This window comes from Medicago sativa, chromosome 5, assembly GCF_051527215.1.
Source record: "Medicago sativa cultivar Bolivia chromosome 5, Bolivia_mono, whole genome shotgun sequence".
NCBI classification, from domain to species: Eukaryota; Viridiplantae; Streptophyta; class Magnoliopsida; order Fabales; family Fabaceae; genus Medicago; species Medicago sativa.
The window spans coordinates 74715893-74735799 of record NC_140753.1 but is presented as its reverse complement, the minus strand read 5'-3'; the positions used below and the strand labels follow the sequence as shown (position 1 = coordinate 74735799).

At 32.2% G+C, this 19907-nt stretch overlaps 3 protein-coding genes and 1 pseudogene across 3 annotated transcripts; 1 reads left to right on the top strand and 3 right to left on the bottom strand.

The window, feature by feature from the left end:
* Positions 1-1940: 1940 nt before the first annotated feature.
* LOC146924978 (uncharacterized) lies at positions 1941-3107 on the bottom strand. Its single transcript, XM_085710973.1, has one exon. It carries the CDS (start codon positions 3105-3107, stop codon positions 2076-2078), a length of 1032 nt encoding a protein of 343 aa, XP_085567099.1. The 3' UTR covers positions 1941-2075.
* Positions 3108-5056: 1949 nt separating this feature from the next.
* LOC146924977 (syntaxin-61-like) lies at positions 5057-9573 on the top strand. The gene is made up of 6 exons (XM_085711906.1): positions 5057-5230; positions 6111-6236; positions 6437-6633; positions 8640-8730; positions 8920-8985; positions 9110-9573. Exons 1-6 carry the CDS (start codon positions 5177-5179, stop codon positions 9218-9220), a joined length of 645 nt encoding a protein of 214 aa, XP_085568032.1. The 5' UTR covers positions 5057-5176; the 3' UTR covers positions 9221-9573.
* On the bottom strand, positions 9295-10819 carry LOC146924976 (F-box protein CPR1-like; annotated as a pseudogene).
* Positions 10820-12740: 1921 nt separating this feature from the next.
* On the bottom strand, positions 12741-14331 carry LOC146924975 (F-box protein CPR1-like). The gene has a single exon (XM_085709960.1). The coding sequence runs from the start codon at positions 14191-14193 to the stop codon at positions 12970-12972; it is 1224 nt and encodes a 407-aa protein (XP_085566086.1). The 5' UTR covers positions 14194-14331; the 3' UTR covers positions 12741-12969.
* Between the last annotated feature and the right edge of the window lie 5576 nt (positions 14332-19907).

The following is a 19907-nucleotide window of genomic DNA, read 5'->3' as shown; positions in this document are numbered from 1 at the left end:
TGCATTGCCATTAATTTTGTTGATGTTGACAAGTTGAGTTTTTGCTAGCAATGCAATGGTGACTCGGAAAAGCATTTCTAGGGGGAGATGAAATCATGAAATATTGTGGCGTAACTCTCAAACTTTATTTTTCTTTATCATAAGGTGAATCAATCATCTCTAAATGTGTGAGATGACGTTATTATAGTTCTATTGTATTCTTAAATTACAAAAATATCGTTGATTATATCTTGTGCGAGTAATTTTTTTATATTAAACTAACTAATAAAAGACACATTTGATGATCAAACTAAACAATATTGTGCCCGGTAGATTAAATTTTTTAATGTGGTTCAGATCAAATATTTTCTAGCATTATACTAATCTGTTTAATAATCCTCTCCACCTTTTTAGCTTGTGTGGAAAATATGGAAAATTTTATAGTCTGCCTTCACCATAATGATCCTTAGAATTGGTAAGAATAAGAACTCTAACACTCTATTGAACTATATATGAAACACTAATACGGACATTGAACACGACATTGACGAGAATGGAGATCATATTGGCCCTTATATGTTAACCAATTATTATTACCATGTCTTGCTTTTATTTGTATCAGCTATATGAAGCAATGAGGGCAGTAACATGGTCAGTGTTTTATAGAAATCTAAAAGATAAGAACATATTTTCCATCTACTAAGATTTTTCAAATTACTCCATGATTGCAATTTCCTTCCTATTCTAGTTTTGGTGATCATGATAAGGCATTGACATTCTTTACTTGTTGAATGACAGCTTATGAGTATGATATTGCCTGGTGGTGTTGGAATCAAGTTGTTTGGGAAATTTACTGACTCGGTTTTAACTCTGAGCCAAATGTTGCGGAATCATAGGGTTATTAGCAAGTTCATTGAATTTTATGGTCAGTTAATTATTATGAGTCTGCATAGGATAGATAGATTCTACTATTGGAAATATGTGTCCAGAATATGGGACAAACAATAGCCTTCTTAATTTTCTTACGTGAAGAAAGTGATCGCAGGCAAAAACTACATATTTTTTTGCTGTGTTCTATGGACGGATCAAGCAGCTAGACTAAATTTGGAACACTTTTATCATCCTGCTTAATCTCTCTGATTTTTTGATAAAATCACTAAGCTTGCAATTGCTTGAGCTGCAAGTTATATTGCCCTGTTTGTTTTTACCTCAAGCATGTTTAGAACCTAATGATCTACATTTCAACACATGAACTGCACATATACTTTTTAACATGTTAGATTTATAGCCTTCAACTCATCACAAAACAATGTCAGTTATTTTCTAATGCTTTGAAATAAATTGGAGATCGTTTTTGACAGAAATTTTCAATATTCTTCACTAAGTTTTCAGTGTAACATTGTGACATAACCAAATATGTTATCTCACATTTAATAGTTTAACATTAATCCAAAATATAAAATATTTGACAACAACTACTACAATACATTGACATTAACAAGTATAACTATCGTAGTTTAATATTTCCCAACATCTGCATTTCTCCAAAGCTGAAAGTTGCAGTCACGTACTTGAAAGTTTCACCTAGCTATGTGTTGCAAAATCTGATTCTGCTATAGAAACGTTGTAATGGGATTTTTGTTTTTACCATTCTAGGGAAATGTACTTGTTTTTGGATGGATACACATGATTGAAGTTTCTGAATGCAGACATTGTAATGAACACCTTATAAAAAGACAATAGTATTGAACTTTGTTCTGATGTGCTAGATTCTTGTAATGCTACTCCTAATTGATTGAAATGTCCATGATCCTTCAGTTTAGTGGGAAAAGTTAATCCCAACAACAATATAACAAAGGAGCATAAAAGAGATAGAATGAAATAAGCACACAGTAATTAAAAGTTCATTCAATAATTGAATGGGATAAAAACTAAGATCTACTCCATAAAATCTTCTACTATTTGAAATAACTGAATTTTATATATAACTAAAGTTGAAATGCAAATCAATGAAGCAAACGAAGGCTAAAGTCCAAATACTTAAAAGTTAAAGATTTTATATAAAAGTACGTGCATCATTGACTAATAGAGCTTGGCTAGAGCTTGACGAGTGCGAAGTAGAGTTCACCACGGCATCTAAAAGACCAGAGTTGCACCTTTTTCTTGGCTTCGAAACAGTTTTCTGCTACAAGTTTGCTCCATTTGTTTGTGATAATGTAGACCTCTCCAGTCCCCATTTTCCACTTCTTGAAGCACATGTCATCGTAGAGTATAAGATTGGGATCCAACACAGACACGAACATACCAACAATCTTCTTCCTCCCTTTTTTCTTTTGAGACACATAATCCAAAGACAATTCTTCCGTTGGCGTCAGAAAGTTCTCTTCAATCTTACCTATTGGAATGGACAGGCGGCTTTGGTCTTTGTCCACGTCACTCATTGTCAGTTCCTTCTGGATCACCAACTTCACATCACAACCTTCCATTTGTTCAATCTTTTCTTTAAACGCCAATGGAAGCTCCGGTTTCTCTTCTTGCACCTGGTTCTTGCGTTTCTTTGTCGGTTTCCTTGATTGTTCATCCTTGTCTTTTCTTTTCTTGATCTCCTTTTTGGAACCCTCATTGGATGAAGATCCCTCGTCAGCTCCCTCACTATTCTTTGTATCAGGACTGCCAAAAGCAACTCTCAGCCGCGGTCCATCACTTCTTCTTGTCTTGATAATTTTTTTCCCAACACCCTCATCGCGTCTACAATCAGCAACCCCGCGATTCTTTGATTCAAGCATACCATATTCAAGACTGCTAAAATCTCTTGTCTCTGATTGCTTCCTTATTTTTTTCTTGGTTATTATTTTGTCAAAACCTTCATTGCATCCACAAACAACATCCTCATGATTCTTTGATTGTTTACTTCTTTTTTCTTTCATTGTAACTTTCTTAAAATCATTGTTGCATTCCGAATCAGCAGCATAGTACTCCCGGTTATTTGAACAAAGAATATGAGAAACATCATCTTTGAATTGATTAGCTAAGAACTTAGATCGCAAACTTAGTAAATTTTCAATCATCCGATAGTCTTCACCACCAATGTCATTCAATATTCTAGAAACAAAAACACTTTCCTTCATTTTCGATGTTGAAGCCAGAAACTAATGTAGAAGCTCCAGTGACTTTTCTTCCTTATTCTCCTCGATCAGTTTTGTATTTTGTTTGTGGTGATAAACTGATACTATTGCCTCTTGAGGAGGTAGGGTTTTGTTTTGCAGAAGCTTCTGTGCCGTGCTAAGTAAGGTAGGGTTTTGCAATTGATTTCAAATCTTTTGTTTTTGATAACAAATTTGATTAGAAATCCTTTCTTTTTGGTAACAAATTTGATTTAATAAAAAAAGTTATCTAATTTGTTTTTCTCAATATATATACATAATTTTTTTTTTTTGAAGAAATCTATATACATAATATAGCGCTTGTTTGGACACTTGACATAATAGTTTATGATGTTATTTGCTACATTTTTTTTTAGAAAAAATCACTTAAAAAAATACCACTTCTAAGAGTATCACATCAGCTGATTTTATTTTTTCTTAAAAAAAAAAAAAATCAGAATCTAATAATAAATAAATAAAAACAACTTTAAATGAGAATCTTTTAAAGGTTCGTTCATCATGAATTATAAAAAAAAATTACATTTAACAAAAAACCTCTTTTAAATAGTTGTATCTAAGAAAACTATATGCAACTCGTCTTTGACAAGCTATTGGCTTTACTGACTTATCTTTCTTTCAAGGGGATGATCTTTATGTTTGGTTACGTCGTGGTATTGATGGCCATTCTAGATTTTTGTTTATGTCCGCTTGTTGGTGATTATGGCGCGCTAGGAATAACCTGTTTATGGCAAATGAGGTTGTTTCTCCCTTTTCTATTCGGATGTGTACGAACAACTATGCTAATTTTCTGGCTAAGTGCTTCCTCAAGCAGCATCCAGTTCCACTCATGCGAGTGATAAAGTGCATGATTTTGAATGTTGATGGCAGTAGCCTTGGCAATTCCGGTGTCTTCGGTTTTGGGGTTTTCTTAGGAATGAGGATGGTGCTTGGATCCATGAATTTACTGGAAATATAGGCTTCTCTAACATCCTCCATACAGAGATATTGACAGGTTATTATGAGCTATATATGGCCTGAGAGTTTTGTATTTTAGAGTTGTGGTGTTCTTCTGATTCAAAGACAGCAATAAAGTTGATATTTGAACCCGTAAATGCTTGGCATCACCACACAACAATTATTTATAATATAAATGAGCTCCTTTCGAGGGACTGACACATTCACATGCATCACACTCTTCAGAAGGGGAATGCTTGCGCTGACTATCTTGCTAAGCTTGAAGCTGATAGCCATGAGACTTATTGTTGTATTGCAGTTCCTCCTGCTGGAATTAGCCTACTCCTGCTAGTGCTGATGTTAGTAGAATTCCTTTTTCTATATAGTTATTCTGTTCTCATTTTTTTTTCTTTTCTCCTATTGTACAAAAGAAAAACTATATAAAGTTTTTTTTAATCCTTAAAAATACAAATAAAAATTATTTTAATTACATAAAAAACACAAAATAGATTCTTATTTTTTTTTATAAGGAGGCACTTGTTTTCGATATTTGTAGAAAAAAAATGTTTTTCTTATAAAAAATAATATTTTTAGGGTTAATTAAGTTTTTAGTCCTTATAAATATTTACCGTTTTGTTTTTAATCCCTACAAAATAAAATCACTCTTTTTAGTCCCTGTGACATTTTCCTTAAGCATTTTAAGGACCAAAATGTTGATGGAAATTTTTGACAGGGATTAAAATGTTGATGGAAAATTTTTATAAAGACTAAAAATGCTGATGGAAAATTTTATAGGGATTAAAAATGTTGATAGAAAAATTTTATAAAGACTAAAAAGTGTGATTTTATTTTATAGGGATTAAAAACAAAATTCTGAATATTTAAAAGGACCATTTACTTAATTAACCCTTTTTTTTAATGATAAAATATTACTTTCTCTTGCCAAACAAGAAAAAACTCCAATACTTTCTTTTCTTTTCACTTGCTTGCTAACTTTCTTCTCAACCAAACAAAGCTTAGTGTTCGTTCCTTCCTCCATTTGTTCATCAATTTCGTGTCTTTACCATTCCAATTCCCAATTCCAGATTCTGAGAAAAAAAATGCCCTCAGCTCAAGATCCATTTTACGTTGTCAAAGAAGATATTCAAGATTCTGTAAGTTCTTCTTTCTCACCTTCATTTCGCAATTGTTAGAATCAAATTTGCATTTTTTCTTCATGGTTTCTGTTGATCCATCACTTTATTGCATGATCCAATCTGATTGTGTATTGAATTTCAGTAATTGATCTAATTATGCTGATTTTGATACAAATTAGTTATCATCGCTTGCATGAACTGGGATTTGTTAGTTATTAAACACGCACTTAAGGTATGTCTGAGTTTGGAGTTTAATCTAGATCAGCCGGAGGAAGTGATCTTCCCATGTTCAGAAGTTATTTTACTAAGTAAATGATATTCTTTAGCAAGAAAATTTAAGGCAAAAGAATAGTTTACTTTATTAACATTGTATGCAAAATATTTGTAAATATCATTATTGGATTCTAACTTATTTTAATAGCTTATTATTAATAATTAATAAATAGTCTAGTGTAGTAATGTATTAAACTCATTTATATCCTTTCCCCGCCTCCCCAGCCTTGTTTTTCTTTGATTGTATCCCTTCCCTGTGGTAGGAAAGGTGAAAAATAAGAGAATAATCTATCAATTTAGTCCCTAAACTATGAAAATATTATAAGTAGTCCCTTTAGTATTTGAAACTTCGTCGGTTTAGTCCCTAACATCTTAATATCAGGGACTGAATTAATGGTTTCTGATTGATGGTTTATTCAAAATAAGAAGGGTGGTAAAAATGGAGTCTAGTGAAAATGTTGGAAGATAGAAAGTATCTTCCAACTCCACAAGCACACACTTAGTCTACTGAGATATGCAGCCTGCCAGCCTCTCTTTATCACACATGTTCAGCATTGCTAATATTTGACGTGGATTCTTTTCTGCCGCGATACAATCTGTTCAAACTACTGAAATGTGTTAATTTTTTGATAGAAAGGTGGATGAATTGGACAAAGCAATTTCTGTAGCATCTAGAGATCCTTCTTGGTATGGCATTGATGAAGTGGAGATTGAAAACCGGAGGAGGTGGACCAGCAATGCTCGCACCCAGGTAAAATAACCTATGTCAAACTTTAACAAGGCTAAGGAATACATGTCAAAATTTTCTAAACCTAATCTACAGCTGTTCATTTATTATATAAACCACAGATATTAGATTTCCTTTCCTTTTGTAACCAAGAAAATAAAGTTTTCCATTCCTTTTCTCTATCTGCTGCATGATACACATGAACAAATGTTGTTCATTAATAGGTGCGCACAATTAAGAGAACAGTGGAAGCTGGAAAGGGATCAAATACAACAACTCATGCTAGTATAAGTGGGATGCACAGGGAATTAATGAGGCTTCCAGATTCTCATCAAAGTACGTCTAAGTCTAACCAATATGCCTCTGGGGATAATGATGATTTCATAGAATCAGAATCAGATAGGCAAATGCTTCTTATAAAGTATGTTTTCTTCCCTTTCTTCATCTTATATAGTATGTTTGTCTTTTTTCCCACCTTAAATTGAATTTGTGTACATGTTTGTGATATCAAACTCCAATTATGGACACTTTTTTGTATGAGATGGAAAATATTCTCTTGGTTATTACTAGTTTGACCTCTTAAGCAGAGTGCATTATATTTTGCTTTCTGACCAGATGTAAGATCCTTTGTACTTGCAATAAATTGTGAAAATATGTGAATATGTTTCTTGTGCTACTCTAGTTAATTCTATTAATTAATTGTGTTCTTCCTTGTAATCCGTGCTAATTGTTTTAATGTTGTTTGAATCTACTGTTGCTGTTAGATAAACAATATAACTGAAATAGTGGATTCAGTTTTTCATTCCTATAGAAGATAAGAAAATCGGGAAAGAATAGTATAAACTCTGGCAAGTAACTTTAACATAAATATAGGCACAAAATACAATGTTCAAGTATTTAGGTGGTTTTTGGTTTTAAAAGTTAAATTTGGAAACAAAATATGTTTGGGTAAAATACGGTTGAAATGATTTTCTACCCAATCTTGAAAAAGTTTTAAGGGAAACCAAAAACCACATAAATACATTTTCTGATTGTTGTTTTTATTTTAACACTAAAAACGTTCTCTTTATATCCACCGTGTGTATTCTCTTTTGACGCTTCGTGCGTTTTCTCTTATGAATGACCCCCCCTGCCATTTCCGTTCGTCCACAATTGTTCCAGTTACGGCACGCCGCCACTGTTCCTGTGCGACATTGTTTTTGCGCAACATCGTTTCTGTCGGTGATGCCTTTCCTGTGAGTAACGTTCCTGCAGGCACAGCCTTCCCTGCTCGTGATGCCGTAACCTTCACTGTATCGACCCCCTAGCCTTCATTGTGTGCGACGCTTTAAGTCCTTCAATACAGTTTCTCAGTCTGCCACACCATTCCCTTCCTGCGCTCCATGTTACCCTGTTTGCGTTGATTTTTTCTTACTTGGCATTGTTATCCCGTGGCTTCTTTTGTTGAGATATAGCTTTTGGGGGTGGCTTGTCTTTTATGCCTTCTGCATATTTTTGTTGTGTGTGGGACCTTGTTGTAATGCAAAACAGTTGCTGTTGGGTTGGGGGCTGCATCTCATGTTTAAGCCAGGGAGGGTGATTCCCTAATTAAGGCTTCCATTATGAGTTGGCAGTAGGGAAGGGTAGTTTCTCAGTTAAGTATTCTCAGTATTAGTGTCTGTCCCATGCACCTCAAACTTTTGAAATTCTAAAACATGACTCATGCATCAAACTTCTGAATCTTTTGAAATTATGCTCAACAGTGTGACTGGTTACAGAATTTAGTAACATAATAAATTATAATATTAAAGTGTGAACTATTACGTTCCTCTTTTTTACAAACTTTTCCAATTATCTCTGCATGATTTTGTTAACTGATGATTGAGTTTGAGTTTAGCTCTTTACTACACTGTTGAATGGATAGTGATCACCTGCAGTTGATTTTCAACAGTATGATCCCAGTTGCTTTTTCATTATATAGAAGATGTACTTTCGTAAGTTGTTTTTTGATTGATGATAGAAAATTGGGCTTAATTGTTTTACTTTGTTTGTGGGGTTGGGTTTGTTTTGGAAGATTATGCATCCTTTGTTCTATCTTTTTGCTTTGTTTGATTCTTATTTTTATAGTTTTATAATCTATATCGTTGTTGTCAATATTTTGTGTCAATTTTTTGTCAATTTTTTTTTATATTAGGTTAATTCATAGTGAAGTTAATAGAGTGTAACCAAAAAAAGAAGTGAAGTTAATAGAGTGGCTTAATTCAAAAATAAAAACTGAAACTCAACTTAAAATTGAATTCAAAACTGAAACTAGTTTTTGATTTTGAAAATTTCAAAATAAAACAGAAAACCACCTACGAGGCCTTAGGGAACCTTCTAGGAATGGATGTTCTTTCTAGAAACCACAAGTTGTCAGTTTTATAATGTGATATTTACTGCTATTGATAGGCAGCAGGACGAGGAGTTAGATGAGCTTAGTTTAAGTGTACAGAGAATCGGAGGTGTTGGACTTACAATACATGAAGAGCTCCTTGGGCAGGTAGCTGATATATTTATGTTTTATGATTTATTTCTATATTGCTTTGAAAAGTAGTAGACTAGGCAACATTAATGTAATATGTTTCCTTCAAGTGTTTTCAACAGAAGATGTGTTCTCATGCGAGTCATGCCTGATTTTATTGCTGAGAGATTTTTTTCTTTCTAAATTGTCAAAATCTTGATGCTTCAGGAAAAGATTCTAGATGAACTGGGAAATGAGATGGACAGTACATCCAATCGTCTAGATTTTGTCCAAGTGAGTTTCCGCTTTTGGATTTTGCTCTCTGATTTTAATATTGCTGGTAATAAAGATATGAATGGAAAAGATTTGAATGTTGACGTGTGTAAGTTGATGCGCGTCTCTTTGTTTATGATTTCAGAAAAGAGTGGCAATGGTGATGAAGAAGGCCAGTGCAAAGGGGCAGATGATGATGATATGTGGTTTGCTGGCCCTGTTCATTTTCCTTTTTATCTTGGTATTCTTCACCTAGTCGTTTCTGAATGTCTTGGTTGTAAATGCAAAAAGGGATCCAAGTTTGAGAAGACAAAAGATTAATCGGACATCCTATGTCTTCTGGTCTAATCGAAGCCTCTTTGAAGGCAGTAGAGAATTTTGAATGTGATGAAAAGGGTAGCAATGTGCTTGAAAGTATCAAAAGATTAAGTTTGATCACAAATATGATTTGAATTAGTACCAGTATTCGAATATATACTGATTTTCTTCTCCTGCATGTTACTGTAATGTAATGTAATGCTTGATGGCTATACCATAATAATTTTTTTCATGCTATTCATCTTCTCACTCTTGATAATTATTCAAATTTATGATCCTGCATTCCTGCTACTTTGCCTTTATAGTTTACATCATTATAATCGCAACTGTTAAAACTTTATAAATAAAATGGAAAAAGCTTTCGGACTCTAGTAAAAAGAAAGTTAAAAAAAAGTTAAGTAAGTACAATTCGGTTGATTGTTGTAGTTGATATTTGATGTGCTGGAATGCAAGTTCGAACCTACGATTCTCTACTCTACACTTTGTATTTTCACCACTCGACTATTTGAACAAAAAACTTGTGATCGGTAGAGAAATTAATAGGTACATGAATATATAATGACGTTAAATGAAAGATCTTCGTATTAATATTTTGAACTTCAAAATATGTATTTTGGTTCTGAAACTACAATGAAGAAAATGCATGAAAAAAAAAAAGGAAACCGAACGGCCTAAGCAATTAGAAAGTGCCTTTCAAATGCTTGCTAATAACCGTGATGTTTGCTCCTTCAAAAAAAAAAAAAAAAAACTGATATTTGAATTGGAAAATCACGCTGACTGCTTGTTTTTGCTTTAAGACCAAGCTCCTTAATCATGTTTGTAGTTAAATCAAAACAAACTATTTCATTATCTTTTTTTTTTTTTTTGAATCAGCAAATTTTATTAAAAACCAGATCCCTTGCTCAAGACAAACAAAGATCGGAGAAACGATACAAACGAAAGGTGCCGTATATAGACGGAACACCTGAAGATAGGAAATCCAACATGTAGTTGTTCAACAACAAAGAGTTTGATCCATGATTCCTTCACACCGACGACTTCACCCAAAATTGTTGTGAATAGTTTTCGCCTTTTTATTTAAAGAGATCAAAGCAATGGAGCCATTTAACACCATTAATTGTGTCGAGTGCAATTTATGGTCTGAAGGTACAAGTGTGATAAAGAACATCTCATTGTTTAAGTCAAATGATACAAAACTAATAAATTTTTGTTTTCCTTCACAAAATCCACAAACCCAATGACACACTCCATCCATATACACTCGAAGAAGGCTATCATGAGAAGTCACCAATCCTTTATCAAACTCAGATATATTGACATAAAGTTTCTTCCATGAGTTACTTTTTAGGCTATAAATCTCCCAAATGGGGCGAAAAGATTTATCTCGCAACAACAACGAATCTTTATTAGATAGCTCATCATTGTGGGCATCAAGGTAGTCTATGTGAAATGTTGCATGGCAAATCACCTTATAGTCATCTGTTATATGGTCATAACAAAATCCATCAAGATTAAAACAAGGAAGAAAATCAACCATAGTCTCAAAACCATTTGCAATAGGCGGGAGAAACGACTCAATGGTGGTCGTAGGAATGGCCTTAAATTTTTCTGTAGTTGGATTCCACGAAATGATTGTTTGAACATGTAAGTCAAAGAGACTTGGACAAAGTATACCATTAGCACTGCAACCAAGAACACAAATATTAAAATCGGTGTTTTCATCTGGAAATTGATGTGGCCAATTTATTTTGACTTTGTTTTCGAACTTATCACCATATAGAGAAAAAAACTCTCCTTGATGTAGATCTACGAGCAGATATGTATCACCGTCATGAACTGAGAGTCTTCAGATAGGTGAGACTATGATTTGAGTACACATTTAAATCGCTTCAAAGATTTAATGGGAAGTTTTGATAGAATGGAAAAGGCAATATCATTGTAAATATAGTCGGTTAACTTTTTATTTGTGGCAGCCACAGATTTGTCAGTGCAAGGGGAAGCAGTATTGAAAGCCATTGAAGAAGAGATGATAACACTCTGTTTTCCAGAAGTAGAATACTTGGCCTCATGTATTAAAATTTGTTTTAGGCCACATATTTACTATTTAAAACTATTGAGCCGACCTTGGAAATGTAGATTCGGATCCGCACCCCAACATATCAAATTTCATTGCAACTACCATTTTAACCATACCAACCAACAAACTTAATAAGTTGATATATAAACAAATTAGAGTGAGTAAAACAAAAAAACCAAATTAGAGTGATTCAACCTTGATAATTGATATGGTTCAATTCATTTCCGTTTTAGTATGGTCCTATTTTATCATCTTATGGAGAGATGACCTAAAGGGAGTGAAGAAGTGAAATAATAAAGAGGTCAAGTGATTGATCCGACATTAAGTGTTTTAGGTTTTTCTTTGAAAAATTTTAAATTTCGAAATCAATCTTCATCAAAAAGAAGTAGTGGTTGAGACACACTCCTCACAAGTAAAAGTTTCATTTCATTGCATATACCCAAATTAAAGGAATGGAAAATTGGTGGTTTGAATGGTATGGAATGTGTTTCACTCCACTCCATTCATTTTTTAAACTCAACTAAAAATAAGAAGCTGAGTTATAGAGATTCTGATAACCACCATGATATAAGAAGACATGAAGATAAATAAAATTTGAGTTGATAACTTCAGGCATGTCAATAATGAGGAAAATGCAGGAAAAAAAATGCATTATTAGGTAATTAGAGAGTATCTTTATCAAATAAACACTTGATAATGATTGAGATATGTGGAATTGGAAGCAGGCTCTTTTTTTGTAAATTATTATCTCTTTAGGAACTTGATTTCCTTTAAAAATTTGAAAGCCTGAATAGTAGATCTGCACCCACACCCAAATAGAATTTTTCACTACATACTGTGCTTCTGTTTGAAAATCAAGGACGCCACACTGTTTTGCAAGGAAAATTTGAAGCTGGTAAACTGAGAGTTTTATAAAGTAAAAATGATAAAACTTCAAATATATATCTCTATCATCTCAATATTTGGAAATATAGGCAAATTCAGCATAGATGTAAAGTGCAGTCATAATAAATGTAAACTGCAGTCATTTCAAACAAGTGTTTCAATCAGATGCATTACTTTCTTTCACGATTACTAAAGTTAATCCGTATAAATAATTTCTCTTTGAATCAAACGTATAAATTTTATCAAATCGTAAACTCTGAAAATAAATTACTACAGCTCAGACAAGGAAACATGAAGGTTCAATCCAAATGCAAAAGCAACAAAATTACGGTGCAATCCGAGCTATGAGTGAAGATAACTAAACAGAAATCTAATAGCAACAAAATTTTCAATCTGGTCACGATTTCTAATCAAGAGCAATAAGTGCAACTCATTTGACCAAATTGCATGGATCAAGGTCAAGAGTTTAAAGAATTTAATAGGCACAAACAATATATAAAGACGTAAAAAGAAAGAACTTTGTATTAATATTGAACTTCTGACACTTATCCATTCATATGATAACATATCAGGATTCTGAAACTACAATGAAGAATATGCAAGCATAAAAAAAGGAAAGCAAAGCAAATGGCCTAGTCAACTAGAAAGTGTCTTTCAAATACTTGATAATAATTTTGATATTAGCAATTGACCACCACTTTCTATAACCACAATCATGAGTAAAACTATCTATAGGAAAATAATAAATTTCTTTTGATTGGAATAAGGCTTTTCTTGTAAACTTTAATCTGACCAAGACACCATTCATCTCTTCTTTTAATCCCAAGCTCTACAATCTTCTTGGTATTTAAATCAAACAAAAGTATTTCGTTGTCTTTATTTGCGAAGACTATTTCACCATTCATACCGACTCCCAGAGGAAACCCAACACAAGCGCAAGGTTTCTTAACGGTGAAAAGTTTGATCCATGATTCCTTCACACCAACTTCACCCAAAATTGATATGTGAAAAGTTTGTGTGTGGTCAGGGAAGGAAATCAAGGCAATGGAGTCATTCAACACCAACAATTGTGTCCTCGTCAATATAACGTATGAGGGTACGGGTGTGACTAAGAATGTCTCATTGTTCAAGTCAAATGATACCATACATGTTCCAACATAAAGTTTAAGAGGATAACAAAACCAATGAGGCATAGACAACCAATGACAAACTCCATCCATATACACTTGGAAATTTCCGTCCGAAATTGAAGCACGAGGCATATCGACGTCGAGTTTCTTCCACGAGTCACTTTTTAGGCTATAAATCTGCCAAAAGGGTTGCAGGGATTTATGCTGCAGCAAGAATGAATGTTTCTGGCTTAGCTCATCATTACGAAAGAGTGGTTCAAATGTTTCAAGACAAATCACCTTATAGTCATCAGCAATAGAGTCATAACCAAATCCATGAATCATAGTGCGATGGAGAAAGCTATCCGCCGCATTAAATTTATGAACAATAGGTGGAAGAAGTGTCCTAGAAGGAGGAATATCCCTGGATTCTTCGGTAATTGGATTCCACAGTGAGAGACTTTTTTCAAAAAGACCGTAATGGAAACAAAGTATACCATTAACACTCGCGAAGCCATTGATTTCAACTTCAGATTTAACTGGAGAAATGAAACTGACCCTATTCTCAAACCTTTCACCGGATAGAAAATGGAACCTTTCATAGTCAGAGTAAATATTTATGAGTAGAGATGTACCACCCTCATAAGGTTGAGATATAAAAATATTTTTGCGATACATAGTCATGAAACTAGAGTCTTCAGTAAGGCAAGACCATGATTTGCATACACATTCAAATCGTTTCAAAGATTTAATAGGGAGTTTTGATAGAATAGAGAAAGCAATATCATTGTGAATAAAGCATCCACTTACAATGTCGCTGCTACAGGAATTGGAAGCCATGGAATGAATACAGAAGCTGAGATTAGATTACCACAGTTTTCAGGAGCTGGAAGGTAAACAGAGAGAGAATACTCTTTTGTTGCAGAGCTGCGATATTGTTTTGTTTAGGGTTCGGGAGAGTGACAGAAACTATCACTCAAGCTGTTCCCTTCTTGAGTGTTGTTTGAGTATGTGGTCTTGTTATTTCAAGAGTACGATTTTTGTTTGTTTTTTTCTTTTTTTTAAACAAAGTTTGTTTCTTGTTATCTTAAAATTGAATTTGTTACGAGCGAGACAAAATGTATGCAAAAAAATAGGAATTTGTTAGAGAAAAGATAGTAACCAACAATTGTTTAATAATTGTTTGTTACGAGAGGAATATAACAAAAAAAATATATTTATTTTTTGACAGAGATAACATATTAAATTTATTGGAAAGAGTAAGTGTTTGTAAAAAATAGAAATATATTGATGGATTAAAATAAGGGTATAATAGAAAGTAAAGGTGTAAAAAATATACCTCGCTAATTTGGTGTTAATATTTCAAAACGACACTTAAAAAGGTACGGAGAGAGTATATACATGTCTTTTCGCTCTTTTTATTGCACTAATTCACATAGATTATCGACGATATTTTATAGAAATGTTGCGTGTAAATTAGAAACAATATTTTATATAATTTTTTTGATATATATTAAAATTATAAGTATAGATATTTATAACTTTCAAATAGACCAAACTCAACAAACCATGTTTATTTTTTTCAATGACAACAATAATATAATCTAACAAATATAATATAAATCCTTACTTTTTTTTAATAACACCAACAATATAACATTAATTCCTTAAAAAAAACAATATAACATTAATATAGGAAAATTTGTTCAAAGGTATACTTGAAATTATAAAAAATTCAGCCCAAAATCTCTATCCCATTCATATATAATATTGATAATATTGGGATATTTCCTATTTTAATGGGATTTAATTTTTTAATTAAAATTTAAAATAACATTATTCAACAAAAAATAGTAAATAAAATAGTTTAAACGAAGGGTAACATACGTAACGAAAAAAAGAGTGGGTCACATTATTCAATTGGTATTTTAACGGTTGTACTTGTCATCCTATTATCCTATGGAAATTGCTTGTTAGCACGACAAAATCAAGGCACGAATACGCACGGCACAGTTAAAGCCATTGGATGAATAGTGTAAAAGATTTCTTTTATTCTCTCTCCCCCCATGTATTGTATGACAGCCGCTTATTACAAAGTCGTGTATTGTCGTGGGGTTATTGAGTCGTGCTCAATAGCACTGCTCCTATCCTATTATCCAAACTTGTTCAACTAAATCTTTTGGGTTTGTACAATCTTTGCATGTATGAGCATGGAAAAAATAATTCAGTGGGTCACAACAAAGAGTTTCAAACAATTTGAGCATGAAAGGCTTAAAGATGGTTCATAATATAATTATATGCTTTGCACCAGTAAACTAAGTTAAATGAATAAAATCCTATTGGACCAATCAAAGCATTTAAGCAAGAAAACTACTATTTTTCATTAATACATGCAATACCTTGTGGTGGAAGCAAGGTAGAGATGCTGAGAAGAGAAAACTTGAGTGAAAATCCTAAAGGGGTATAAAAATAAGAGACAATTAATGGATTAGAAGAAGCTTGAAAGAGGTTAGATAAGAATATCCATCTGCTTGAAAGGAAAAAGATAAGTTACAGCCAACAAAGTCATTATGCATAATAACGGTTTCATCAAACTCAATGACGCAAGGAAAAAGGTAAACTGGAGCTTGCTGGTATATGAGGTATTTGCTAAAGATAAGTTTGGCTAAATTTACACTGTTCGTATGAGTAAGAGATTCAAATGAAGCGGATTGTTTTTGCGTTTCAGGTGTCTTTGGACCAAGAGTGGATGAATTGAAGTTTGATAATCAGTTGAGTCGGATTCTAAAAATGACATTGCTTGGGGCGCAAATATGAATCAGTGTCTGTGGCAGCTGAGGTCATTTCTTAATAAATCGCGTAACTACTAATAAGGAAGTCAACCGTGCCACAAATGCATATCGACAAAGAAAAGGGAAGTTATGGAAGGGAGATGGGCAGAAAGTTGTTAGACTGCAGAGATCCAATTGAGGTGCAACATTGTTGAATATAATGTGGTGATGTAGGACTAGCTTTTGTGGTCAATTATGCATGTGCAATATGATGAACAAAGTAGCAGGGTATATTGAAGTGTGTTATGAGGAGTAATATGTAGCTTTGATATGTTTTGTAGATATAATGGAGAAGAGAGAGTAGAATGTTACCTTGTTCGAAGAGATAGGAGAAAGGATCTAAGGAACTCAAGAGTAATGTATTGAGAGAGGATTTTGAAGAATTTTAAAGAGATTTTAACAAACTTTCAAATGATTTTCCTATGTTTATAATGCTTTCAAAACATAAAAAATCTCACTCAAGTATTCTTTCCCTTCTCTAAAATTACTCTTCCAAGCAAGGTGAGGAATTCCAATATTTTTCTTTATCTAATCCTCAAAATCCTCTATTGTGTGTGCTTCATAACTTTCAATAATTCAGCCAAATATCATGGAAAATATGAGAACTATATCATTCAAATAAGTCAGCCAAATATTACTGTGCTTCTGTTTGAAAATCAAGGACACCACACTGTGTAGGAAAATTTGAACCTGGTAAACTGAGAGTTTTATAAAGTAAAAATGATAAAATTTCAAATATCACTATCATTTCAATATTTGGAAATACAGGCGATTCATCATAGATGTAAAGTGCCGTCATCCTAAATGCAAACTGCAGTAATTTCAAACAAGCGTTTCAATTGGATGCATTACTTTCACAATTATTAAAGTTAATCCGTATAAATATTAAAGTTAATCCGTATAAATAATTATCAAATCATAAATTCTGAAAATAAAGTACTACAGCTCAGAGAAGGAAACATGAAGGTTCAATCCAAATGCAAAAGCAACAAAGTTGTGGTGCAATCATTTTGCGCAAAATGGTTCTAAACTCTAGTCTATACTATATATATAAAGAAAGTAAACCATTTTGCGCTGGCTTTTCTCCTTCCAATTTAACCCTTGAGCAAATTTGATTATAAGACTGTTATTCTTTTTGTGTCATTTAAAAAGATAAGAATTTATAATTATTTATTATATTTTTTTAAAGATCTTATATTTGTTATATTGTTGGAATTATTGAAAAAAATAAGTATAGTTTGTTACCATATGAAAGTACTCCCTCCGCTCCTTTTTAAGTGTCTTTTTAGAAAATTAACACAAAAATAGCGATGTGTATTTTTGCAAATTTTCTTCCTATTATACCCTCATTTTAATCTACCAATAAATTCCTTTTTTTTGCACACACTTTATCTTTCCAATAAATTTAATATGTTATCTTTTTCTCGTAACAAACAATTGTCGGTTATTATCTTTTTCTCCAACAAATTCCTATTTTTTTGCGCACTGTCTCTCGCATAACAAACAATTGTCAATTTTCTAAATATTGTGCATATTTTTTTTAATTATTCCAACTTCACATTAATCAAAAGTTAAGAAAAAAACTAACTTTCTTCCAACTTCTTTAATTAAAGTTAAGTCTTCAACTATGACTTCAACCAATGTTAGAGTCACACTTGAAATTTTTAACAATTGGTACTCATTATTTATAGAATTTTAACTCTTCTTGGAACCATTGTTTGAAACAAAATTTTGTTTAAATTTGAAGATAATAAGAAACAAACTTTGTTTAAAAAAAAACAAATTTTAATTTTCCAAATAGATAACATTAATTAGTTTTATTGAAAAGGATAAAAGTAATTGACAAAGGGTATAATTGACAAATCGTACCCTTAAAATACCATAAAGACAGTTAAATAGGAACAAAAAATTCACCCTAAAAAGACACTTAAAAAGGAACGGAGAGAGTATAAAATATCTATTATCTATACCTATAATTTTAATCAAAATCAAATTATTTTTAATCAAAATTTTATAAAAACTATGATGCGTAATTTATACGCATTAACACAATAAGAATGACAGACTTCCGTGCCCGTCTAAAGCTAGTAATAATAAATAAAGGGTCTTGTTATCTTGTGCCCTAAGGGCACAAGTTAAGGAATCCAAAATTAGAAGTTTTTTATTGAAAATAACAAAATTTTAACTTTAAAAAGTTGAATAAAGTTAAATGCACAACTTTTAATACATTTATTTCTATTTTAAATTCTTTAGCATGTGCCCTTAGGGCACATGGTAGCATTTTCCATAAATAAATTATCACAATTCTCTTGTTGTTGCAGAGCGGCGATACTCTTTTTTTTGGGGTTCGAGAAAGAGAGGGATAGGTTGAGAAGACGTGTGGTTTGTATGTGTGTCTATATATATATATATATATATATATATATATATATATATATATATATATATATATATATTGGTAGTCTTTTTTTCGGTGAGGACATAGTTTTGGTAGATAAAAATATATATAATGTACCATAATATATAGGGATTAAGGTTCAAATTCAGATTCTTTACTTAAGAGTATCTAGTCTGTGTCTATTTAACCAATATTAACTAAGATTAGATTCAATTCAATCTATTTAAAACGGATTTGGATACATTTTTCTATATGTGAAATAGGGACTTTTGGATTTTTTTTTTCATTCTTTTGGACTAAGGTGAGGACATACTTTTGGAATATTTTTTAGGGACTTTTGGATCTGTTTAACTCTCTTAATGTGTCACCTTAATTAGTCCATCAATTTTTCATTCTATGGTTTTGGAAGAACAATCAGAGAAATACAACGATAGGTATCACTCTTTTCTTTTGAATGTCAAAAGTTTGTATTTTCTCTTTTGTCGTATTTAATCTTTGAGTTTTAACTTTTTAAACCTTTAACTTAATCAAGTGAGTTATATTCATCCTCCGACATATATCACTTAGCCAGGAACGGAGCTAGAAATTTAGCTTAAGAGGGGCCAAGTTTAAGAGTATGACATAGTAAAGAAAAAACAAATTTTTATATGCATGTAATGTATAAATAATAGTGTAAGAAATAGAGTTAAATAAGTTCTGATTCCTATGAAAAATTTAAATTTTGATTTTAGTTCCTCTAATAATTTTCTTCAATTTTTGTCTTCTAAATATTTTTCGCTACCACTTTTAGTTTTTGCTTTTAAGTCAGATAACTGGTAATTAGAAAAATAAAATTTTAGCAAAGGATAAAGACCATATATAACATCCTTCAAAAAAAGGCCATATATAACATGAATATGATCACCCTTCAAAAAGAAAAACAGGAATAGAATCTGCAACTTAATTTTGAGTCTTGATTCTCTTTGCCCTCGTTCTCTTCCACTATTGCCTCACAAATGTTTGGTCCTCCTTGGTGCCCTACCACTAGTAGTCAATCCCATCAAGAATAGGATACTCCATTCATCCAAAAGCACCTCACATATATTATGCACACGTCAACTCCTGAATTAAGTATGCACCCATTGCAATTGATGAAAAGTTCTTAGAATAAAAACTTTGAATTTTATGTATGTAAATTATTATTTAGCATCGATATTATTATTAGGATATCCACTCAAAAAAATATTATTATTAGGACATAGTAGTAATATTTAACATTGCCTAAATTACTTGTTCATATTGCCTCCCTCCCTATATATACCCACCTCCACATTCCCAATCTCTTC